The sequence below is a fragment of the Nesoenas mayeri genome (assembly GCF_963082525.1).
Source record: "Nesoenas mayeri genome assembly, chromosome: 2".
Classification (NCBI taxonomy): Eukaryota; Metazoa; Chordata; class Aves; order Columbiformes; family Columbidae; genus Nesoenas; species Nesoenas mayeri.
The window spans coordinates 127,622,205-127,648,694 of record NC_137543.1 but is presented as its reverse complement, the minus strand read 5'-3'; the positions used below and the strand labels follow the sequence as shown (position 1 = coordinate 127,648,694).

Here is a 26,490-nt window from a genome sequence, read left to right as displayed (position 1 = left end):
CCCATGAAGGTTTCTTCATATTGAACTTGCCAGAGTGATAGGTTAAACAGAGTAGAGGTATGGATGTTGTTTCATTATGTTAGCTGTCCTACATTTGTCTTGATTATGGATATGTGATTAGCATCCTCTAAAACAACAAACCCCTCACTCAGTTTTAATATATGCACAGATGTCCATAGGCAGAGCAGGGAAATACTGCTAGAGAATGATGTTTAGACATTTACTAAGAGCCTAAAAGATTTCAGGGTTAAGAGCTATCTAGTAAGAGTCAGTTAATTATCCCACGTGACATTATTAGTGATGTAATGGCAACCTTTATAATTAATATCTGCCAAAGATGGAGAGAAGATTTTCTTATTCTGAAAATGCACTCTAGCTGCCTGAAGACTGAGTGGTACATTCTGAAACCAAAATGATTCACTAGTTATTAAGGAGAAAATGACCATATGAGGGCAAAGAAGAAAAAAAAAAACAACAAAAAACCACATAGTTACCTTTTCCTGCCTGTGTAGCAAATTCCACTGAAAGAGTTAAGTATTTTTAAAGCTAAATGAAAAAGGAGAGAAATGGGATAAGGAAAGTGTTTGGTGCCCAGAAACATAAATAACAGATCTCTGAAGTCCTGAAAGGTGTTCTATGTGAGAAAAAGAAATGCCTTTGGTGAGATGTTGACGTTAAAAGGGATCTCTGAGGCCTCTGCACTTAGACATATTGCTAAAGAGGTGGCGTGCCCAGCCTCGGTAGACAGGGAGCAGATGGCATCCCTCGGCAGCGATCTCCAGCAGCAGCCCAGGGATGCTGGTGAGGACAAGGACAGAGGCCACTGGTCCTGCCCAGTGCTGGTGGCTGCAGCCACTGCAGCTGCCATAGCCCTGGGGCTCCAATCCCGGGTGTGGACAGAGGACTGGAGATTTTATCAGTGAGCATAGGGACTGAATACAAGCTGAAATTTCAAAACATCATCAGGATGTACAGGGTGGCTTATTTCATTTTATTTCTTTTTAGATTTTTTTTTTTTAAATAAACTTCTGCTCCTGCAAGAGCAATTCCCTGACTGTGCAACATAAAGCTGGGAATAAATTCAGCTTTCTGCAAAAAGTGCTATCAGATGCACAGAATAATTACACATAAAATTGCCACTTTAATTGACACAAGTCAGCTGGGGAAGGGTGCGAACTCTTCACAGTTTGTGGCAAGATTCTAGACAGAAAAGCGACCTTGCAAGACGATAGTATCATTTTAATTGAGACAGACAGAGGTGTTAGGCAAACACATGTTAATTACGGCAATTGAAATTCAGGGCTCAGCCTGACAAAGCGCTGAGTACGTCTACTCCCTGGAGTCAAAAGGAAGCACCTTGGAGGTTTGGGCCTTTGCCAGAACAAGAGGGTTAATTTTGAGTCAACAATTCAGGTTTCCAGACTGTTCCAGATGGTGCCAGGGCAGCTGCAGCATGAGGAGCGGCAGCGACGGGAGCAGCGCCAGCGGCTCCTGTGGGGCGCCAGCATGGGACCCCTGGGCTGGGCTCCAGAGCCCCCAGTGCAATCCAGACCCCATGGCCCAGGTTCCATGGAGAGGCAGCAAAGCAATCCAAAAGCTGGCTGTTCTCAGGCAGCTGGATTTAAAGTCTGATGCTGGTTCCTGACAGGGACATGGGCATGTGTTTCATCTTCCCAGAAGCTGGAGCACGGACTATGTGGGGCTGCCCCCACCACGTGCCTTTTCTGTAATGGCGTGGGCCAGTTACTCTCAGGAGGAGGATCAATGCTCTCCTGCACTTGAGAAAGTATAAATACATATTTTTCCATAGTTTCGTAGCATCAGGGCTGGATGTGGTGTGCCTTTACTGTCAAAGCCAGGCTGCTGAGTAAAAAGAAGTATAGCATACAGGGGTCAAATGGAAACACATGATAAGGGGAATGTCCCTTCTCCATGCAGTGCAGGGATACCAAAATGTAAATTTGAGTTCAGGTACTTAAATCCTTTCTTTTGCCCCCAACTGAGGGGCCTTGAGGTCTGCTAGCCTTGCGTGATCCCAGCCTGCGACTTCCCAGTTCCACTCAGGTGCAAAGAGTGCTGCTGCTTCCGTCTCCAGAGGTGCTAAAGTGTGCAATGGAGATGGGGAGCCTGTGAAATAGAAATGTCCTAAAATTTTGGTGGAAATTGGAACAGATGTAAGGGCACTGCAGTCCTCTGCTTTGATTGAAACTGTTGCTGGGAGAAACTTGAAATTTCAGGTTTGAAATAGATGGTGGCAGAGAAAGTACCTAAGTGAGTGTTTTTAGTAACTAACTGTAAGGGGAAAAATATCTTCCCTACTAATTTTCAGGGGGTCGTTTCAAAAAAGTCTCCCCTTTGACCAATGTTAAGGATTTGCCAGCAGCTAATTTCAGTGGCATCTGGTGCAGCCTTTCAACGTGCGCCTGTTGCAGACCTTGCTGGGGAGCAGGACAAGCGTGTGAGATTTCCCTTCCCCTTTCAGGATCCCCCTCCATAACTTCACCCCCTTCAGCATCCCATGCCAAACCTCTTCTCCCCCAGCAGGTTTCACCGGCGGCGCAGCAGATGCAGCCCACGCAGACAATACAGCCGCCGCAGCCGACCGGAGGTCGCCGGAGGAGGGTGGTGGACGAAGACCCGGATGAGAGGAGGCGGAAATTTCTGGAAAGGAACCGAGCCGCCGCCACACGCTGCAGACAGAAGAGGAAGGTCTGGGTGATGTCACTGGAAAAGAAAGCAGAAGAGCTCACCCAGACAAACATGCAGCTTCAGGTGCGAGCCACTGTCTGCACCCCCGAGGACACAGAGGGGCTCTTTGTGCTCGAAGGGGCTGGCGGCGCCGAAGGGCCCTCGCCGCCTTTGGGGCTCCACGGCACAGCCGGCTCCTAGCGGCACCGTGGGCATAATCAAAGTCGATTCATCAAGATGTGTGTGCCTCAATTAGAGAAATAATTGCATTTTAGCAGGATAAGCCAGGAAAAAGCTGTCTTGGGATTTAGAAGCCTTCTCTAGATGGGGTTGTATTTATTTTCTTTTCTTGTCACCGCTTTTTTGGTTTTGTTTGGGTTTTTTTTGGAAGTGCCATTAACTTGGCTGGAAAAGACTTCTGCAGAGCAGGGAATGTAGCTAAACCCTCATTCAAAGCCAGTGAGATAGGAGTGTAAATAGATCAGCTGGCCAGTAAGGAAAAGAATGAAGTGGATGGATGAAAGCACCCTGAATTAATATAATGAAAGACCTTCTTGTGGTGGTGCCCTTCTTATGATAGACACAGTACTTCTGCCCCATCCACAGGTGTGCCTTTGTGCTGCCAAGAGCAGAAAGACTATTGGCATAATGACACTCCCCCCAGAAATACTCCTCCGAAACACAGAGGTGTGAGCAGCCCCCAGGCACTGGCCACAGCGGAGCCGTAGTGATACCATAAAATTTTAAGTATCAGTAGGTGGCACACTGTAGGTGACAGCAGCCCTGCCACCACGCTGCCCAGCATGGCAGGCTACTATTTCCCCCCCGCAGGTCTGGTCCCCCCGTCCCAGTGCAGACAGCCAGAATATTTCCGAAGCGGGTTAAAACACTGCTTGAAGTATCTCTGGTGATGTGAAGGGTTAGTTCAGTTGTCAGTTTATGTCATCAAATTTGGAAGCCAAATTGCCTTCAGAAGAAGTTGTAATGTCACGGTCAAATGTTAATACAAACCCAACACAAGAGCACTGAGTGCCATTTTTGCCATTCTTCTGAAGTTGTGGAGCAGGGTCTGTCTTGGGTTTAAACTTTGTGGAAGAGCCTGGTTTAAGCTTTGTGGCAAACCAAACCCTCTCTTTCTTTTCTAGAATGAGGTTTCCATGCTGAAAAATGAGGTAGCACAGCTGAAACAGTTATTGTTAACGCATAAAGACTGTCCGATAACAGCTATGCAGAAAGAATCGCAAGGATATCTAAGTAAGTAGCTGGTATGTTTGCAGCCTCTACACTCCTCACACGAAAGCAAAGTTTCCAGTTCTTCCCTCCAGATCCCCTTCTGTGTCATATTTTCACTTGAACCTGTCTTCTCAAACATCATCCAAGCCATCCGATCTCCTGCCCTTATTTATCCAGCCCTGCTGAAAATCGAAAAAAGCCCAGGTTTGCATCCCACACAGCAGAGCTGTGTCAGAGCTTCCCCTGCTCTCACTACAGCCAGGAGAGGCACACGGATGGATGCTCACCCCCTGTGGAGGATCCTGCTTGAACTCACAGCTCCAAACCTGCAAGAGTCCTCCTGGGTGCAGTGCTGCCAGCACCTTAAAATAACTCTCTAAAGGAAAGTTATAAAGGAAAACATTACAGTCCTCTCCGGCAAAAATGGTACTGCTCTGACAGTGGTGCAGACCAGGCGTGGTGCAGGTTTTCAAGGTTTGTCAACTCTTTTATAACTCTTGTCTTTAATTTTTTTTCAAAAAATCTCATCTAATGGAGACATCAAATCGATTCTGTCTAGTTGATGCATTTTATGAGTGTGGTAATTTAGGGACAAATTCTTTACTTGGTTCTACAGCAGCGCAGAAGAGCCTCAGGGTTAATATTTGCTAGATTGCAGCATTCTCCTAAAATAGAGCCCTTTTCTGTCTTCTCTGCATCACTATGCATCTGGCTCTTTAACCGTACTCAAAGAAAAAATACATAATTGCGTTACATGCCTATCAACTGTTGCTTGAATTAGATTTTCTGTGCTGCAGTGCACCGCACTCTAATTTTGATTCCTGCTGGAGTGAATAAAGCATTTAAGCATCCGAACTGATTTTATAGACCTTTAGATATCAGGCTTTTTATCCTGACATTGGTTTCGTACACATTAAGGTCTTGGACTTCTTTCAAGGTCCCAGTCAGGTTGATGTCAAAGAAGCTTCCTGAGAAGGAAAAAAAAAAAAGGTGAAAAACAAAACAAAAGAAAACAAAACTGGAAAAGATCAGAAGACAAAGAGCACTGGATAACTGTGTATTCTGAAATCCTGGGACTTGGTGCATGACTCAGGTTGTTAGTATTGCTGCCATACTAGTACATCTGTTTTCCAGGAGTGTCACCCAACCTGGGCTCGTTACTCGGACGGATAATTGAATGTGTGTTGTCTCTGTGCCCTCACCCCTTTCCCAGGTCCCGAGAGCAGTCCTCCTGCGAGCCCGGTCCCAGCTTGCTCCCAGCAGCAAGTCATCCAGCACAACACCATCACGACCTCCTCCTCGGTCAGCGACGTCGTGGGAAGCTCCACTCTCACCCAGCTCGCCAGCCACAGAACAGACATCAACCCCATCCTTTAAAAGTGGTTGCTCAGAAACTGCGAGGGGGGTGTGGTAGCGTATCAAAGCGTCCTCTGTGCTAAGGACATTTGCAACTGTTAACTCAAGCCTGGAAGATTCCTCAGTTCTTGAAAGACTCTGGCTTTCATTTTTATAGTTATTAAAATGTCTTTTATACTTAGTTACATAAAAGGGAGTTATGCAATTAATATGCTATCATCAGCTTGAGAAATGCTTTGGTGCTTTCTCCAGTTTTTTTGGTACCAGTTACTTGTTTATAAATCTAACTGTTTCTGTACATAGTCATGTTTCCTTCTCACCAATCTAGCCTGAAGCCTCAGAAATATGGAGTTGTGTTAAACTGCAGCTTGTTAGCCAACGTGAGGCATGAAAAGTATTAAACAGAGTCATATGTAGGTAACTAGGAGTAATTAGGCTATAAATATATAGAGAGGGCATCTGCTGACAGCATAATAAAAAATGAGTTAGCATTGTGCTATCAGCAGACCCTGTCTTGCATTCAGAGCCTCTTTCAAAGCGGTTATATAGGATGTGGCTATCAGGACAAAATCAAGCCCAAATAACATGCTCTTTTGTCTAGCCCTCCCCCTTCTCCTCTCTTTCCTAGCCTGCCCTTTTTCTCCTCCAATTATTCTTACATCTTCTTTTTCCCTTCCCAAACCCTTTTCGTCCTTCAGCTAATTTTTACCTGCTTTTTTTTTTTTCATTCCAAGGCTTTCTCGCTTCCCTCTCTTTTTCTCAAAGAATGGTGATGAACAAACAAAATCTTCAAGCCCACCTCAAAGCTGTCGGCGCGGCTGTAGCTTTCGCTAGCTCTTCACCAACAGCTGCGCTGTGCTGAGCGTTCGGCTTTTAAAAAACTAGAAATGCTCCTGATTTAGTGTTTTTAATAAACAGCAAAAGGCGAAAGCAGCGCAGTCCCAGGTGAAGCAGGAGTGAGAGCCAGCTGTGTTGATGCTAGCACCCCTGTAAGCTTCTGTGGGGTGATACAGGCATAGCGAGCAACACCTGAGAATCACAGCAATTCTTTTGCACTGCCAGTCATTAACATAGAAAAAAAAAAATAAAATCCATGTAGCATATAATAATTCAGAAAAGTTCTGTTCCCTGACCCAGTTATGTTGTTCTATCACCAAAAGCTGACAACCTCAGGTTTCACAGCTCTAAATGAGAAGTAAATCGGCGTAACGGTTTTGACCAGTTGGAAAAATGCCATTTTTAATTCCCAGGGAAAGACCTGCTCGCTGCAGGCATTCCTTTAAGCATCCACAGACCGATCCTGAGCTGGCAGACAGCAGCGTAGCTTCACTGACTTTGATGGCACTTAAAGCTCGTTTACCGCGGGTAAGGAACTGTCTCATTAGGACGCTAAATAATTTTTGGAAGGCATGCAGCTGCTAAAAAGTGCTGCAAGAATGGCAAATCCCATTGCACTCTGGATAAAATTCAGTCGTACAAAGAGGGTCTGGAAAAAAAGCCTTATGCCACAATTCAGGTTTTTGTTTCGACTCTGGGCCTGCCCCTAAGTGCAACTGATTTGCATCCCTGAGTGGTACCGCTTGATTAATGGGAAAATCAGATGGAGATGATGCCAGTTAATTACACTGCCTTGCTGTATACTGAGACCTGATTTTGCTCTCAAATCTGTCAGCAACAAAACCTCCTGCTGCTGACCCGGGAAGCAGGCTCTGAGCTGGGGGTAAACGTTCGAGCATTTTGAGCTGCAGCTTTAATAGCAAAAGCTAATTCACGTTATTCCTGCCAAATCCTCTGGCCCTGAGCGGACTTTGTTCTGAAGTGAAGTTCTCCTCAAAGGCTGTGTCTTTGGGTTTTAGAGGAGTTGCGAAGTTTAACCGGGCAGCTCTTCTCTGTGCAGAAGGGAAAGTGAAACGACTGGCACCAAACGAGGCACCAAAAGCAGCAGGTCCCGCCTGGAAGGGAAAGCAAAATTCTGAGGATCATTCATTTCCAAATTAGTTCCTATCTTAGTAACTAACTTTTTATCAGTATTCTTTAACAGTTTGCTTTCCATTTATGCAAATACATTCAAAAAAAGGAAGATTTTTAATGTACAGTGTAAATCTTGACTTGATTATATAGTCTAAGAACCAAAAAAAAATTATGAAAAAATACAAATGTAAATGATTTTCTATTATATTTTAGACAAACATATACTTTTAAAGTGTTTTAAATACTGAATCTGTAATTTTTTTTAACCTCCAGTTGTAGTAGCCAAATGGTTTTGCTTCATCACAGCTCCCAAGGGAACTTTTTTCAAATATGCAGTCGAGCAAAATGGTCCAGCTGAGTATCCACTATGTAAAAAAACCCAAATAAGCATTTCCCCTGTGTCTGAATTTCATCATTCACCATGAAAAAGAAAATGCCATCGCAGGGTTAATTAAAAAATAACAAAACAACAACCTTCCCTTTATATGGGTAGCACTTAAATGAATTAAAAAATAAAAAATCAAAGTTGTTGGTAATATTAGAATACCCATTTGAGCTAAACTGCACTAGAATTATGGTTTAGCTTTGTTTTATTCAGTCTCCTCAATTAAAATATTTAGCTGTTAAACTGAAGGCCTCTACCTTAGAAAGAAAAAAAAAAAGCAAAAAAAATACAAAAACCTTGCCTAAGTTTTGTTAAATTCAGCAACTTGACAGTTTGACTGATCTGTATTATATATAGCTCAATTCTTTCTTTTTTTAATGCTAACTAGGCAAGCCAACCACACATGTTGGCCTAAATGTGTAATTACAATGAAACGTCTCCTCTCTATACTATTGGCTTTTAGATATAATCCTCGCTAGTGATGTGGAAATAAGTAAAGGATGAAAAGCTATTTGCTATTGCTTCTTGTAACTCTGTCGCAGGTTCACAGGCCAAGACAACACGCAGCATTTTTATGTCAGCTATATCATCGGTAAAAGGACCAACCGTACCAGGCACCTTATATTATTATTCATCAGATTTGCTTCCACGTTAAAATGCTCTTGTTTTCCACGGCAGGGATCCCGCAGCCCTTCCTCAAGCTGCCGGTCCAGCCGGGCGCTGGTGGCTGCCTGAGCCTGGGTTGCGGGAGAAGCCCCCGTCCCTCTGTCCCCAGGATGTCCTGCTGCACCATCTGTGGCAGCAGCATCTTCCCAAGCATGTCACTCGAAACGCACTTCCCGGGATCTTTCCATCGAGGAACAATCCTGCTTTTTCACAAGCTGCTGCTGGAGACCGCCCCACTTTCCTCCTGCCCCGCAAATCCAGCCTGTGCCCCGTCCTTCTGCCTCCAGATGTTCAGGACCGTATCCCTCGCCTGCTCCCCCAGGAGCTGTTAAACACAGCAGCGAGCCCCAGCAGGCTCCTTGCTTGGAGGAGACGTTTCTATGGACGGCATCTCTCATCACACGACATCGGAAGCATGTTGGAAATCTCAGCCACGGACAACTACAATACTTTGATGGGAAAGAAATGATGCTGTGATCTGGTTCCTTCACCCCCTTCCCCAAGTCGATGTGTGCAAGCCATATTCGTAACGCTGCCTGTGGGAGACAAGTAGTTTGTGTGCTGTCATGGTGTGTTTTATAAGGACAATGATGATGATGATTTATGGAGAATTTCACGCTGTTGGGAGTTAATTCCTGCTACAAAGCTAAATGTCTGCTGCCCATCTTCTGAATAGTGGAAAGTCAATGGTTCAGTGCCTCAGTGCGTGTGGATTCAGTGTGTTAACTGACTCTGTCCTATTCACTAACAAGCCAGCTATAACTGTTGCTAAATCCCCAACTTTTGAGGATTCATATTTTTTTAAGCAACAATATTTAGTGTTGAAAGCTAGCCTTTTAGTTTAGGCAAAATGTGCTTTTTTTAGCAGCTAATACCTTTTTTTAAAAAAAAAAGCGTATAGAGTGAATTTATTAAAATTCATGAGGACCAAAGCAATTTTAAAACAGGAATCTATTAATTTAGTATTCACATAGAATTTTATAAAGTATTTATTAATAAATGTTATTTTAACACATTCCATTTTAACAGTATTCTTGTACAGAATCTGTTTGGGTTTTTTAAGTTACAATATTAGTTTTGCAATAAACTACTTTAGGTGTGTGTGCATCTTAATCTTTCAGGGTCTCAGGCAGAAGTTATCCATCTAAGATGGAAAAGCTTGCCGAGGTCAGTTGTACAGAAATTCCTAGAATTAAATGTTTTCCTTAAAGCAGCATCTGCTTTTTTTTTTTCTTTTTTTTTTTGGTGTGTGTGTGTGGGTGTTTTTTTAATTTCTTTTTTAACAACAGAACAAATTATGAACCTTCAGTTGTTCCCTTTGTGTTGGAAAACTTGCTCTCTCTTTTTAGAAAGCATGGGTCAACTTATAACTGGAAAGCCTGTCTTTTATTTTTCTCCTTTTTTTTTTTTCAAGGCTGATTTTATACATCACCATGGAAGATCTAACCCCATCCTTACTTCTTTCCTAATATCACATAGTGAGTTGCACTATACTGCCTTATCATTGCCTCTTCTGTCCTCTTACTAAGCAGTGTTCCTAGGATTTAGACCATTGAAACTCCATTATAGATCAGAGAAAATTACTGGAGGGGGAAGAAGAGAAAAAGATTGATTTGTAGACATAAAAACTAAACTGTGCCTATAAAACAAGACCAGTTACAACTAATTAGTATCTTATTTCTACGTTTCAATTATTTATATTATTTTAAAATTGCACTTTAGCTCTCACTCTCTTTCTTGCTCTCCCTTGTTGAATCATTTATAAATACTCTTGTAAAACGTTTGCACCAGACACATTTATATGCTTTCACTGGTGGCATATCTACAACTTGTCTCTCACACCTGCCTGAACAGAGAAGCTGAGAACAGCCAGTGCGCAGTGTGACTTAGACTTTACATCCTCTTCATGACAGCATATAAATGTTTTATTATGCAAAGTGTGTGAGGCAGCATTTAAGCTACATTTGTAATCTCTCATCCCGAGAACCAAAGTGTCCTGTATATCGTCAGGTCAGGAGACTGGCTCTGTTGTGCATTGCCGTGCACTTTGACTGTTGTCCAACCCACGGTAGCTGCGAAGCTGCAGTGATAACAGTGGCCATACTATGTGTTAGAGTTCTGAATCAATAAAATATGTTGCCTTATAACTTGACTAGGGACAGCACCTTTAAAAAAAAAAAAGTCACAAGAAATGAGACTAAAAACTTCTAAGGACAAACAAAAGCAATAAAATCTCAAGTGATCCGAACACCAAAAAAAAAAGTTCAATTTTTCGTCATCTGAAATAATCATCTTACTGCAAAGACAAAAGAGACTGTTTACATCCATAACCTCTTTTTTTTTTCCCCCCAGAGCTTACAGTTATCTCAGTTTTATCAGTGGCTTTATACTTAAGAGCTAAATTGCTTACCATTATTGGTTTTCCATAGCTTTCAAAATTACTTTATAGCAAATCCTAAACTGCATGAGGCCAAAAATGTCAGTGTTCACACACACTCACAGACAAGATTGATTCTCTAAGTGGAAATCCGATCTTTTCCCAGGCTCTCCTTGGACTGAAATCAATAATTGCAACTCGCTATATTTAGATCAATACCTGGGATTTAGGATCTCCAGTTCTGTATTTATGCAAATTAAATGTTAGTTATGGTGAATTTCGCCTGGTGGAACTGTTCCCGAAGACCACGGTAGAAGCATGACACCTGATGCCGTGAGACTTAGACACAACTCTCAAATAAAAATCTGTGCAACAGCCTTCTGAATAAAGAATGAAAGCTCCTTCTGGCTTTGCAGAAAATGCAGCAGCGTGAGGAAGTGAGGGAGGGGGGAAGGCTGATAGGGCATTTCAAGAGAAATGTTTTCCTTGCTGGAATTTAGGAAATTCCAGATAATTTTTTTCCCCACTCCTCAGAGCTGCAATTGCAAAGAGATCCCTGTCAGAGACAACCTTTACCATGCTTCCACAAGACAAACTATTTTGCCACTGAGAATTTTGCCAAGGACTTTGTCTCTGGGACACAAGTGTTTCCCAGCCCATGGCCATGAGCTCTGCACCCCTCTCTGTAGCAGCTCCATTCAAACACTGGGTAGCACTCATCGATAAACATTGCTTCTTCAGACTATTGTCCTGGTTTTAAGGAACTTTTAGCACTGCTTGGAGTAAGCCTAAACTATCGACGTTTATATATAAATATATATATTATATTAAAAAAAAGGTGCTGTCACAGTAAGTTTTGGGCTTGAGGTTGTTTTTATTGTATGCAAAGGTTTTGTGTTTGTTTGTCTGTTTGTTTTATTCTGTAAAGCAACCACCTTCCTTACTGGAGGGAGATAATTTTTTTTTTTTTTGGGTACATAAGTGTAAATACTTGCTGCAGCATTTAATATGTTTACTTTTATGTTAAGCTTTTTGTTGCATTGTGAACCCATTATTGTTACAAATGGACAATGAGTTCATTGAGACTGTTCAACTAGGTCAGATTTTTACATCTCTTTCTAGCTAGAAGAGACGGGAATTTTGTGCATTTGTACAAATGTTAATAATATCACCGCAATTCCAATATAATAAAGCACTCAAATACAAATACTTCCAGTAGTCTGTCTGTGTCTATACCCCAGACATTTTACAGTATGGATAACTCCTGCAATTAAACCAAGTTACTCTTCAGTGATTTCTATCCTGATCTGCATCCCTCACCTCCCCTGAAATTGGAGGGGGACCACAGTGCTGGGCACACTCCTATCTGGCGGTGGGAGCGGGGGCTGTGCAGACCTTCCAGCCCACCCCTGCCCTCTGGCAGCCACGGTGACTTTGCAAGAACAAGTTCTCTGAACCTTTTCCAAGCATGGAGGCTGCAAAGCCTCAAACAAAAAGACTTACGTGGTGGAGCCTGACGTGAGGCCTCCGCATAAGGATGAGACAAGCTGTTATTTTACTTTTCCTTGCAGCTGGAGTGTGCTTATATCAAAATACACTCTATGCTTGTTATCCCGCCAACCTTGCCTCTTGCCAAAAGCTGCCTGGAAATGGATTTCCTGCTGAGCTAATTAGCTCTAATTGTGATGCCCCTGTTATCTTGCCAACCTCATTTCTCACTATAAATTGGTCCAATACAGACCTTGGCACAATGAGGCGTAAACTGTAATCTAAAGTTAGTCAGGATGAACCCAACTCCTCAGTGGGAAAGCCAGCTTTAGATCAATGCAACTTGATGACCTTGCTGACAGTCCCAGAGCGATGGGCTCACCCAATGGGGTCCGAGACCTGAGAGGTGCAGCCTCAGCTACAGGGACCAGCCTGCCTGCAAGAACTTGGTCCCCGTGTCACGCTGCAGGAGATGTGCCCCATGCGACATGGCCATGCTCCTCCCTTGGAGGCCCTGGCACAGACACAGGTCCTGCTGCTCTCCCCCTGGTTTTCAAAAGGCTAAATCTGGCCAAGAGCATTCACCCTCCTAAAATGGGTAGGAAAAAGGCAGAGCCATCCCCCTATTCCCATTCTCCCCTTGTAAAAGCTGGAAGATGGCGCAGTGGGTGTACATGGTTCCTCTTTTAACAGGTTACAGCAGCTGTTTTCCTCAAACATCAAGGCCTGGCATTGGCTGGAGCCATTTCTGAGGCCATATACTTCTGCATTGCCTTTAAAGCAGGACTGACATACCACAGCTTAACCTGTAATTATACAGCAAGACTATTGCTCTGGTACCAAATACTGAAAGGGGATCATCATATCTGTAAAAATAGATGCCTCTCATGAAGGCATATCACAGGACTGTTTTATTCTCCACAGTTATATTTACATCTGACAGTATGAGCTAAGCAAGATGTATTCAAGCTGAGGTAACGCTGCCCTTTAGAGCTGATTCATGGTTTCCCAAACCTGATCGCAGTGTTTGTTCCCCTTCCAGGCAGTCCACTATTACTATTGCTCTCTCCGGGCTGCTTTGGGCACCGTAACAAACTTGTTATTATTAGAAAAAATTGAATCAATGTGAGCACACACTTCTTCCCTTCTCTTTTGCAAGGATGCAGCCAGAACTAGACTGTGCTGAGGATGCTCTGAATCAGCAAGAGTGTTGCTCCAGTTTACATCAGTACGAGCAGCGGTGTAGAGAGACTTCTTCCCCCAGGGGCTGGCCCCTTGTGCTTTGGCTGGACCCATTTTGCAGCTCACCTTTCCCCCAGCTTTCTCCTGGACTAAGGCTGCAGCCTCAGCTACATGTTGTAAGGACACTCGAGGGTAATGGCAATGTAGCAGAGTTTGTGTAAGGATGATCAGTGAGTATAGAGGGCATCATATGTCCCCAGAGGCATTGACCCAAGGCAGGCAGCATAACGGATCGGCAACAACTGTTTGGAGAAAGCAGGCACTTCCCAAAATAGGGCTGTGGGGCTGAGGGGGCAGACACAAACCCAAAGGACCCCAGAAGTAAATAGAGGCAAGAGTTGAGAGACTGGAAATGGTCTTGTGCTAAAGAAGCCTTTCAGCAGGGGGACGAAGAAGCAAGCAGATGAGTGCATTTTTGTTAGGTTTTGGGTGATTTTTAAAAAATACTGGGATAGAGGGAACACCGAACATACAAGGATGCAAAGTTCTCTGATATCACACTGATCCTCTACATAAAAGATCCAAAGCGAGTCTGACCCCATCCTGGGAGAAAATATCCATGCAAAAGGGTTATTTGTTTCAGTGGCTCTAAGCAGGGCATTTGTGTTTGCCCTTAGCTTAAAACCCTCTTTCTGCAGCACTCTTGAGCACCATTTTTCCTCCAGTCTGCTCCATCCTCCAGTACAACACAATGTCATGGTATCAGAATGACCCCACAGAGCTGATAAAATATTTAAGACGCGTGTTCTGATTGTGTTAAGTAAGCAAATACCACATGAGTCTGGCCATTAGTGAACCTGATCAGCCTATTCCCACAGGACTTGCCAGAAGAGCAAGCCAGCGCAGCCTGAACTGGGATCACTGGAGCACCTGCCTTTCCCAAATGACAGGGGACCTTGAAGGTGTATTTTGCAGAATCTTGAGGAATTTGCAACCTGTGTGCTCCACTCTAACAGCAGATCATAGATATAGATTTAGATATAGATAAGCAGATACAGATAGGCAGACCTATAGATACATACAGATGTAGATGGTATAGATGTGTGTATATGTGTCTACAGCAGGTCAGCAGGTGTTTTCACAGGGCATTGCATTCAGCTGACAGCAATTCAAGTTAAAAGAAAGAAAAATACTTGACATAACTGGCCAGTTAATGTAGGAAATTGAGTAAAAAAAATAAATAAAGGCAGAAACAGATTAGTTTAAATCTGGGGCCCTCTGGATCACAATGGATCACACAGGAAGGCAGGAGGCTTTGTATGGAAGGACTCTATATCCTCCTTGCACTTTTGTTTCACTAATCATTTTCATTCGGTGTTATAAGGTAGCCAAGCCAATTCCAGCTTAGTAAAAGTTTTTCTTAGCTTCAAGAAGCTGTGCTGAAAAGACAACATGTAGCCCTGGATGAGAAAAAGGAACCGTCCACAGTGGGACACAGCCACGGATTCGGGTTATGCAGGATTGTGTTTGGTATCACAATACAGGCTGTTGTTTTGGCTTGGGTTTTTTTGTTGTTGGTGTTCTGCTGTAGCTATTCCCTGCTCTTTGATCTAAAAGTTAAGTTGTTAGAATTAAAGCCAGGCAGTTTTCACAGGCTGAACAGGGAGGATGGGGAAGCAATAGCTTCGCTTTTGTCATGCCACGAGGGTGGCTTGCCCTTAGAGGCAAGGTTTTTATCATTTAGCTGGAGTAGCTACAAACTGCACCAACAGCTCCTTTACCCCTAATTCAAATAGTTCTCCTAAGGCCATCCCCTAAACCAGATGAGGGACTATCAGCCCTCTGTGAAGGTGTTTCTACCTCCATGGGATGAGGTGGAGGACCTGCAGGAACACCCAAAGCCGACTGTTTCTGCAGCAACACAATGCAATACTAAAGCACCCTGGCCTTGCTGACAGCAAGATTTGCAGGGATCCCAGTGGGCTGACCCACTCAGCTCCAGCACTGCAGGTGGCTTCTGCCACCACACCACAAGGGCCGAGCTAAACCAAAGTGGATCTGTTGTCTGACTGACTAAAATCGGGGAAAAATGCAACAGAAGTTATTTCTCACATTGCCAGATTTGCAAACTGTCATGGCTAACCAAGCAGCTCGCTGCATGCAGAGCCACTGGAGAGCAAGTGTGGGTCACAGGTGGGTGGCAAGGAGCAGCAGAGCACAGGAAGGTGGTGGGCTGGAGATGGCCAAGGTGTTCATGAGTTGCTGCATGATGAATCTGTACCCTTGGGCTGTATTCAATGCACCAGATGGAAACCTGAGAGAGATGTTGTCCACAATTTGTGCCATCAGCAGTGTGGTTCCACCCTGCTGCCCCTGCAGGGTTTATGTACTCGACAGCACTTCTGGTGCTAACACACCGGCAAGAGTTGTACTGCCCCTCCAAAGCCCACAAAGCCAAAAGGAGATCTAAAACATGACCTGCTCTCTGCCTTCAAAAAGTCAGCAAACCTCACTGTGCAGACAGAGGAAAAACCAAGCTGCTGATTAAAACAAAGTATATTTTTCTTCTTTTTAAGGTTGCTTCCTGGAACAGGACCCACATTTTTCATTGCTTAGGATAATCTTCAGGTGTATCTCATGAGGGCAATTTCCTCTGCCATGTTATGCCACATGTCGCCCAAGGAGAATTGTACCAAGTCCCTTTTGCTCTCACAGAAGTCCTTGCTCCTCTCACAAAAACATTTCTCCTTCCCTTGCAAGCTCCAGACGAGTGCAAGAGGAAGCATGACACCCAGCAAGACCCTGGCACTCACAGCTCCTTTCTGGGATGAGATGAGAAAGGCCCATTTTTCCTGGTTGGAAATGAAGCTTCCTCGGCTTGCCGAAGTCATGGAAGATGTCAGGAACAAGGCAGCCTCTTTTCCAGGAAAGCTCTGCTGCTAAGGGGGCATGGGAGCAGCAGGATCCTGCCAGCGCCACGAAGTGGAGCTCCAGCAGCCGCTGCCGGGCTAATCGGAGCCAGCAGCCGGGAGAGGAAGCCAAGGACAGCTTTTAAATGCACGCGGTGGAGAGAGGAATGAAAAATATTAATTTTAAATGGATCGGCGCTGGCCTTGGAACTAGGCAGGCAAACATCCAGGCCTGTCGGGAGGGAGTAATGAGGGCTTTTAAATTAGATATGATCACCTATCTGTGGCTCAACAGAGTATTTGCTGTGTATCCTCCATACCTTAGGGAGAACCCCAGACACGTAAGGTTATGAGCACGCTGTCCATGTATGGGGTCTTTTATCAGAGAGTTTAAAGTGCTTCTCAGGCTTTGGGTTTAGTGCCTTAATTACCCAGGGATCTAGGTAAATACAATTGTCTTCATTTTTTCCCAGCAGCACGCAGAGAGGAATAGAATGACAGAGAAACCAGAAAACATGAGCATGCCCCCCACTTTCCTACCCCCCTTTGCTGCTCTTGCCAACAGCTCATACATCAGGGCCTGGCCAGGAGACTTCAGGCAGGTGAAGATTTACCTGCTGAAGCCATATCTGTGCAGCCCTCTCTAGAAATCGTAATCCTTGCCCTCCAGGAGAAATGAGCTGTTTTGCTTTCCATTTGTCTTCTTCAAAGCTCTGGCCAAGCTTGTCCTCATTAGGAAGTCATTAAAACACCAATGTTCTTTGCATTACTATTTCCTCTTGGATTAGATGGGAAGATTTTTATAAGCTGTAAAAAGAATCTCTGGTTCTGACATCTTCTTTTTTTGTATTTGTCCAGACCAAAAGCTTGCAAGGAACAGGAATGGTAAACCATATCGGCATTCAAATAAAATGCCACAATCATCCACAGAGGCGAGGGGAAAGCCCTGTAGTCTCATTAGCCAAACTTGCACATGGTTACAATCAAATGGGTGGGAGGGAGACATTCCCTTGGCCACAGATACCATCGATTTTTTCCTTAGGTTCTAATTCTGTAACTCTTATTCATCTGAAGATAAACGGGCTTTTCAGGCGGGGAAAGAGGGCTTTGGGACCGCGCTCTAAGGTTTTTCATGTATTCAGTTGTCACTTGCCTTTTACATTCAAATTCTGATGGGTCAGACTTCCTAGACGGTGTCTTTCAACACCTAATAACTCACCCAGCAAGCTCCAGTGCTAACACAGATGTCTTCTTATCAAGCTTGGAACGGGGTTTTTTTGAGGGATTATTTTAAAGACACTTTTTGGTTCTCTCTCCCTCTACGTTTATACTGAGCCCTTCACAAGGATTATTTATGTGGCGTTTCTTTCCCATTACTCAGTTGAAAACATCACCTGTTTTAGCAGGAGATTTCTGGGGTGAGTGCAGAAATATTTTGAGGAATTTGGTCATCACCATTTGCTAATGGAAAATCTAGTAACTGAAGCAAGTTTTTTTTTTAAAAAAAAAAAACACAATAAATTTTATATTTGTTACTGCTGGATTCCCATTAAATGCATTAATTACAAGAATGTTTAATGAAGCAAGTAAAAAAAAATCCATTATGCATAGAGCACTGTGAAAAACAAGGCATTCAGCAGAGTGTGCTCTTATATACTCTTAATAAAAGAGCTTACCTTAAGGTAAAAACCCAATAAAATATACCATAATGTGCTATGGGACCCACTGTTGATTTACAATGCATTACTCCTTCAGCAGTAAGCAAATTTTGCACAATACACAGCAAGCTTTTATATATTTATATATAAGACCTTTTTTCTTCTAACAAAGATTTATTGAATTTCCCCAGAGCATGTTCATTTTCTAAAAAGATCTTTGTTTGGCTCTACTGTATTAGTTGTAATGAAGGCAACAATCTGCTTCCTGATTGACACTTGTGATATTAAAATTACAATATGAGAGTCGATATCACAATACTTTATATAGAAACTTTACTCTATACATTCCATAAGACTAAATGCAAACAGAGCTTTGTTAATATCTGCTGTTTCACAAAACCATAGCACATTGGGCGAGGTCTGGAAATACATGGGGAAATTATCGTAAAGTCCCAGTTTCTAATTCCTCCAAGGAATTATAAATTAGTAACTTTTAAAATGAGTTCATACACCTTCTGTTCCCCCAAATTTAAATTACAAACATATAAAACCCACACCAGTGAGTTCAACCTAACTGCAGAGAAAGTTAAATTATGCATAACACGATGAACATGGGTTGAAACCCTTGAAGAAATGAAGGAGGATTCCTTGAAATGCACTTGCCAGTCCTTTGCGTGTCATCAAATACTGTTTTTTCAAGCACGAGGTAATGTCTCATGATATAATGGAGCAGTTCTCAGTGTTCCCTATTAGTCACGCTGATTATTATAGTTGGCACGGGGTCCTTTCTATGTTCATTCCTTAGAGGTGTGTTTGCTCTCCGATTCCCATTCACTCCACTATAAAATCCCCTGGTTTTAAAAAGGCCCCCTTCTGTCTCAGCTTCACCTGTAATAACGGGGGTGGAACGTGCAAGACCCCCATCCTGCAAATGCATGTACACACGTGCAGAGGGACTGTCCCACTGAAGTCCTCAGTGGTTTACCTCCATATGCGTGTACATATACACAGAACTGTGGCCTACAAGTAAAATAAGTGCAAGAAATTTTGAGGGAAGAAATGCCTCTCTGCTTGCTTTGGTCACCTGAGAGAGGTCTGCTTTGCAGACAGCAAGTGTCCTCCACATTCATACACCTTTGTGGCAGCAGAGTGAGGAGGAGACATCTCTTCTGACTGTAGACACCAAGTATGGCCAAGTTATTGGGATACACATATGTGAGGGGCTGGTGAGGGCATGGTAGTGTGTAACAAAACCGTGCCATCACCTGCACCATAGTGACAGGATTTCTGCATTTCAGTTTATGTCAGTGCTTTCTGAGGTGTGAAAAAGCAACTGCTCCTCCTGCAACTGGCCAAATGCACTTGCTTGTGTGGAGATCATCAAGGTCCATACACAAAATCAGGTTTACGTGAATGGTTACCAGAGCTTTTCATCAACTACAGCAACATGAAACAAGACAACCTCTCATCTATACAGGCGAGGGGAAGGGAAGGGAAGGAAAGGGGAAGGGGAAGGTCTGCCTTCCATACTTCTTCCAGTTTCTCCATGGACACTGCAAAAGGCTTTGCCATCCACTCCCAAACCTTCAGGCTGACAATGAGTGTGAGCATTACAAAGCCCTGCTAGCTTACTCCTTCACCTGCTGCTATCTCCAGCCCCGGTGGGCACAAGCCTTTCTCCCACCACGGCCAAACAGGCAGGTGGCTGAGGACAAACCCGCGGAGGTCCCAAGTTTTGCAAGGCATCCGGCAGCTGCCTTTGTTCGGCCAGGCAGCCCAGGCACCGCCGTACCGGCCAAGCCGCAGGCGAGGTCAGGCTGCGGCCGTTACCGACGGAGCATCTCCCCGGGCATGAACCGGGACGAGGCGCGGCACGGCGGGGAGAGAGTCGCTTGGCCATAAGTGAACATGGTAGCAGGACGGCTCGGCACTGCTCGGCTCTGCTTGGCAGGGCTCGGCTGGGGCGGAGTTCGGCCCAGTTCGGCCCGACAGGACTCGGCGCGGCTCAGCTAGGCAGAGCTCGGCTCGGTAGGGCTCGGCTTGGTAGGGCTCGGCAGGGCTCGACTTGGTACAGCTCGGCAGGGCTCGGCTCGGCGCGGGTCGGTGCGGGCGGTGCGTTCCCAGTCCGGCCGTGCCCCCCTGTGGCACGCCCGGGAAGCTCAGGTGGCCGCCGCCGCTTGGTCCCGGGCAGCCCGGCTGCGGTGCTGGCTCTGGGACCGGGGGCCTGTTTTGTTCGGCCGGGTGACCCACTACGAACGTGGGGCGACAGCCGGTGCCGATGTCAGCCCTCTGTGCGGGTCTCTATCAAAAGCGGTGGTGCTGTTCTTCCTTCCTGCTCTGACACAGGTGGGTATGGGGCAAACTGTCTCCATGAGCTGATCTGATTGAAAATTAACTCATCAAACCCCAGCAAGATCAAAATTACCACCGAAAGGTCTGGAATTGTTTCCTGCCCCAGTCAGACAGTGCCTTGGTTGCGCAGGCACTAGGTCTCTCACAAAGAAAAAGCAGTGCAATACTACTTTTTTTTGTTTCCAGGAGTAGGGAACAGTGCTCATCAGCTTGGTGACAACCCCACAGTGCAGCAGGTTAACAGCTATGGGAAAATGCTGTCCCGATTCATGCAATGGATGTCCATTCTCAGGGTCTCTCTTTAATCTGCAGGAGAGCACTGAAAAACACCATGGGTTCAATGGGCTGGCATCTTGCTCTTCCCGCAATGCCAGCCCAAAGGGGAAAGGGATTGCAATGCTCGTTTCTTTCCTTTCCTATTTCATAGCTGACAATTTTCACTGTCCTCTCATGTAACTTACTACAAACCTGAAATTGCAATCTACTTCTATTTTTCAGCAAGAAACCAACTATAAAGATGCAGCTGTAGGAATGTGATTTAAGAATTCCAGACAATGAAAACATGGGAACTAAAAGACTTGTTGTCATTAATAGCACCCTTACTCTTTATATATAATATATATATATCTCAACTGCTTTCTCTGTGGACTCTGCTATTTCTGTTACCAACTTCAACTGTTATAGAAATGACAAAGTGAAAATTTGACAAGAATATACTCAGTTGGAGTAAAGCTCCAGAGCTTATAAAGAATGCACAGAGCCATGTGTTGTGAATAATGCATCTCTCTCTTCTGTACAGCAAGGGCAGTCCTCAGCTTTCTGAAGCTTTTCCTGTTAAAATGCTAGCCCTGAAAGAACTTAATGAGAAGCATGGAGCTCTCTATAGAGGTGACAGCACAGCCTGCAGAGGTACCCTGTGCTTTGGGCATAAGTGGCAGGGGTTTGGTTAGTGGCAGTGGATGACTGGTGTGGAAGGAGGCCATGAAGAGCCAGGTGCCAACCATCACCATCTCTGAAACAGGTGGAAACACCCCACTACCTGCCCAAATTTCTGCCAACTTGAGGAATACATGGTGCCCTGACTCAGACATGAGGCTAGAGATGATGTGGAGGAGGCAGCTGGAGAGAAGGGGCCTCTTGGCTGGAGGCTCTCCTGTCATAGAGGGAGACACCTCTGAGGGACCATGGCCTGTTGACAACCCGCGCTGAGGCACGGACAGCCCTGAGGGACTACAGACAAGGGTGACCCAAGTAAAGGGCAAAGAGCAGCAGAGGCAAATCAGCAAAAAGCATGTGGGAGCCGAAAGAAAACAATACACCCAGCATGGCAGACAGAAACCAAATCGAGAATATTTTGTGCGTGACACCCTGAGCACATTATGTTGGCTGACATGAATAAGGAGGCCTTTACCCCTTGTTACCATTCACACTGTAAATCCAACCCAGTACAAAATAGTCTGCACTCACCACCTTGAAAACTACATTATTCCTTGCAAAAGTTACTCATACATTTCCAATGGTATAATTCATCTTTGTAACTATATCTTCTGGGAATCTGGCAAATTATAATTTAGGTTATTGATGCCTGAGGTATCAATGGGAGGAGCAGGAGCTGAGAAGAAATCCAAATCTTTTGGTCACATGGGACTTCTCAAAGAAGCCAGTTAGGCTTTGTATAAAATATTTGTAAGTTTTCAGGCCATGTGCAAAGATTTCAGTCCAAAGGAGTGCTTGTGCATTTTACGTAAAACCATTAAAACAAGGGGTTTAGAATGTAAGAGAAATCTCAAATATCTGAACAAAATTCTGAGTTGGACACTTCTTAAAGCATTGTAAATAAATAGGAGAGAAAAATATTGTTATTCATCAGTAAATTGTTTTGCTCCATTTTGCTGTGTGTTCCAGCATCTCCCTTTCATTGAAGGGATCCTTAACAACATGGCAGAGCTATCCTTCCTAATGCTCTTGTTTAGAATGAACGTCAGAAGCGAGCAACCCAAGCAAACAAAGCAGCCCTTTGAATCATGCTACAGAAAGTGGGTTTTGCTGGAAACCACTTCTAAAAAACAGTCACTAGGTTAAAACCAAAGCTGAAACCCTCCCTCTTCATACTGATCCTCCAATATGGTACAAAAGCTACCTGTGCATGTGCTGATTTTTGTGCCTGCCTAAAACTTTTAGTGCCATGAGACTATTTATGGTAGTGCAGATAAGCACAAGCATGAGTGTTTGCAGAAACTGAGCTTATCTCCAGCCTGTATTAGCAGGATTCAGGGTACTCAAGCAGACACACACTGCTTTCTCTCAGGAGCCACAGGGTGAATAGCCTCCAAGTTTCAGATCTCCTTTTCCACTCTAACTCTGAAGTTAAAACTTCAAAAGTCTGCAGTAAGAACCTTCGGGGATTAATGTAATTCATTCTTTCCTGTCCAAGTTTTACATTGTGAGGTTATTACGCTGCTCACCACAACTGTAAGCTCTTGGCCAGAGACAACTGTTTCAGTTTATTTTAACAGGGTGTTTACCTTATTAAAGTAATAACAAAGAAGGATGATTGCATTAATTACTACATCAAACTAACTGCTATGGCATTCCCCTGCCAACCCTCAAATCAATTAGTTGCATCTGTAAGTCAATTGATTGAAGGGGTTTTTATTATTATTCCTTTTCTCCTCCTTTTTTTTTTTTAATCCATTTTGCCATTAATAGTGTCTCTTCAAGTGAAAGCAATGGTTCTTCACTGAGAGGATGGGAAGATTTAGATGGTCTCCTTACATGGAGTAAGAGGTTCAAGTCTTGATTCATGGTTACTCAGAACCTTCTGAAGTGATATATATCCCACAAAGTGATTTTAAAATGCTACTCTGTTCAAGTGATAGCAATTTAAACTTGCTTTCCCCTGGTGTAATTCATTACAAGGGTGTAAAAAAAGGGTAAAGCTTTGGGATTGTCATGCCTCTATGAACAAGTGGCATTACTGGTGTGACACTAATGTAAATCCAGCATTATGAACATAGCAAAAATTAGCTGCATTTCTTGTTTTTATTTTTAGATCTACTTTCCTAAGGAAGGTATGGTTATGCCCTATATGCAGGGGAGTGAACATACATCTTTATGTCCCTGCTAATAACTTTTGTAACCACTGGACAATTTCAAAAAGGCAGATGGGCAGCTGTCACAGAGCCCAAATCAGTTTCAGGAAAGGAAAGGGCTAGATAAAGGAGAGAGAGAACTCTTGTCCCATCATCAAGGGACAAGGCAAAGATGCGAGCGTAGTCCTTAACATCCAGATGCGAGGCACAAAGCCAGGGTTCTACCACCCCTCAGGTAGCAAGGACTGAGCATGTAGTCTGGTGGGTTTGCAGACACCCACTGTTTGCTCCCTCCCTGGATCATTGCAGATGAGCACCCAGAGTGTTTCTTTGTCCCGGAGACTGAAGGAATATGTGCAATCAGGACTCTTTAGGAGCAGGAGTTAATTTTTACATCAGAGAGGGAGGGAACACGTCTTTATTGGAAACTGCGTGGAGACAGCAGCAGGCATAGCACAGCCTCCTGTGTCACTGACAAGGATAAGCAGCAAGTCCCTGGGCATTTTTAGCAGTACCCTGCAGCTGCCACTTGCAGCTATAAGGTAGAAGGATGACAATGGAGCTGGATGCTACTTCCCAGTTCTAATTTTATCTAAACAAGTTCATGAGGAGTTTTTTGTTTGTTTGTTTTGTTTTGTTTTGTTTTTTAAAAAAAACAGATTTGGGGCTGCTCTAAGTTAAACCAGATGTTTATCAAGAGCTTGCAAAGGCAGGGGACAGCAATACTGCTCTTGTCATATGTCTTCAGCGTTCTGCCAGCCACCAGCTGCAGAAGCCACTGGGGCTAAAGATTTCCCAATAATGGGATAAATTGTGTGATGGGAAGATCAATCTCATTCTGGTCCCATTGTTCTAGCAGTACAAAATGTCTCAGTGCAGCAGAAAATCTGGCTCTTCACATCTCTCCCAGCTTCTAATAGGTTTCAGCAAGAGAATGTGTTGCTTGTCCCATTTTCTTGAGAGTACATAATCACAGTCTGAGATATTAAAATAAGGTTTTTGGGGGAAAGAAATGTGGCACATCACACATGTCAACATTGGTTGCTTGAAATGGGAATGGGGGAAAATACAGGAGAGACCTATACCTGTGCTGCAGGGGAGATCTTCACAGCAAAATTGTCAAGGCAGGGAACATCACTTTTTGATGTAAGTAACAACCTCAGTGTCACCATTGCAGACAATTAATAGGACTAGGAATTTCCCTGATATCTCTGGGTCAAATTATGTTGGTGGATGCTCCATTCGGCTTCCATTTCCCTCAGCTGGGCCTCATGTGTGCATCTAAGAGTAGCATTTGGCCCAGAAAGAGGAATCGGCACTTCTGTTACAAGCAGAAGCATTTACTATGCCTCATGTGGGATTTCATTCCTGAGCAGAAAAATCTGGGAGATCAACAGGGTTCCTTTGTTGCCCAGTGATTTAAGGTGTGTTGATTTGCATGACTTCATCTTCTACCTCCCAACACTCATGAGGCTTTACTGAATTAACTGAAAGGAAAGAGAGGCAGCAGAGGAGTGGGAGAATGGGACCATCCCACACGGATTGTTCATGTGTGCTGGTACTTGCAACATTAGAGAATTCTTGTGTTTAGCAAGGAAAAGAGCCCACCCACCATTGCTGCACCCTGGTGCTTACAGTATTACGCTATGCAAGTAATAGAGGGTATGTTTGTATTTAAAAGAGTGTTTCAAAGCCAAGTGTGGTAAAGAAAATACCTAGCATGATAATAAATCACTTAAGATGTTTGCGGTCTTACAAAACAGGGATTGTTGAGAATTTTCATGTTTCACTCCAAATATTCTTTCAAAGAGATGGGAGGAGAGAAAGTTTCCAATATGTCTTACAGACTTGCAGTTTTCATGTTCATGTTATGTCTTTAATTATGTCATTGAGAAGCACTCAGCAGAATTTGCTTCCATTGCAATACCTTCTGAAATGAAGAATTATATTCCATCCTAGTTGTAATGACAGGAGAATTTTCATCTTCATAAGAAAAAATGTGTGTGGCCAAGATATTTGACTGGGACTCATGGCACAGAAAGTACAACCCAATTACCAAAGCACAGGCACTTAATGCAATAGATGCAAAGTAGCCTTTGATATCCTACAGTTCCCAGACACCTGCTCAAGGCTGGCAAATGTGACACAGGATTCTACAGCACATCTGTGACTGCTGGAAAAGCAGGTGAAGGGCAGGCAGAGTGTCTGAAATGGCACTGGTTACTATGGCTTAGGCACTGAGATTGCTATGTACTATTGTAATTTATTCCTGCATAGGTTTGAAATTCTTCTGATTCTGGGTTTAGTGGGAAACACAAGAGAGCATGCATCCCTGTATTACTTATTATATCCTATTCTGTGTCTCACCATAAAGTAAGTTCTGGCATAGACTTTTGTAATACCATAATACTAAAAAGTAAGTATTACGGCAATGTAGAAGATATTCACTTACTCTGATGTTTTTATCCCATAGTGCATGGTATATAACACTGATGACTAAATGACCAACAAGTGTTTATTTAAAGGTGGCAAGAGCATAAGCCTTTAAAAGTATGGATGAACAGCAGATTGACCAAAGTAAAGGCTGAAATTGAGCTGTGATGTGTTTGATGACATTAACTTACACTCTGAGAAGATGAACGTACTGAAGAGCTTATGAAAGAACATTGAGACCTGGAAAGACAGAGGCAACAGAAGCTGCTGGCAGGGAAGGCACTGGAGTGAGGGTGGTCAGAGAGATTACAAGTCAATATAAACTTGAAGAGGAAATAGCATCTCCGTGAAGAAGTAGATAGTAAGTAGACTGGATGGAATATGTTTATGTTGTAGTGACTTTAGAGTAGACACACATGAGAAGAGATGCATGGAAATGATACCATAGTGTTTATTGGATTTCTCCTTCTATCTTCCTGTCAAGAGGAAGATCCTTCAGGAGTTAGCTGCAGGTGGGAAATCCAGAGCAGTCAGGGAAGTAAAGGATGCTTGAAGGCAAAAAGACAAATTCAGGAGCATTGGCTTCATCTAAGTTACCTTATGAAACCAGTATGTTCCTATTGACAAGAGTCATTCACCTCCACTGCGATTTGAGGAAAAGTCTCTGCACTTTTCTACAGTTGAACGTTTAGTGAAATAG

At 43.8% G+C, this 26,490-nt stretch overlaps 1 protein-coding gene across 2 annotated transcripts in view; it reads left to right on the top strand.

The window, feature by feature from the left end:
• The window catches only part of CREB5 (cAMP responsive element binding protein 5), a gene marked incomplete at both ends in the record, with an annotated part of 253,641 nt that extends 248,343 nt beyond the window's left edge, over positions 1-5,298 (top strand). For both annotated transcript variants that reach the window (XM_080339004.1, XM_080339003.1), the window contains 3 exons: positions 2,545-2,772; positions 3,834-3,942; positions 5,135-5,298. In XM_080339004.1, the coding sequence (XP_080195130.1) occupies positions 2,545-2,772; positions 3,834-3,942; positions 5,135-5,298 (501 nt within the window). The remainder of the gene's footprint in view (positions 1-2,544; positions 2,773-3,833; positions 3,943-5,134) is intronic.
• Between the last annotated feature and the right edge of the window lie 21,192 nt (positions 5,299-26,490).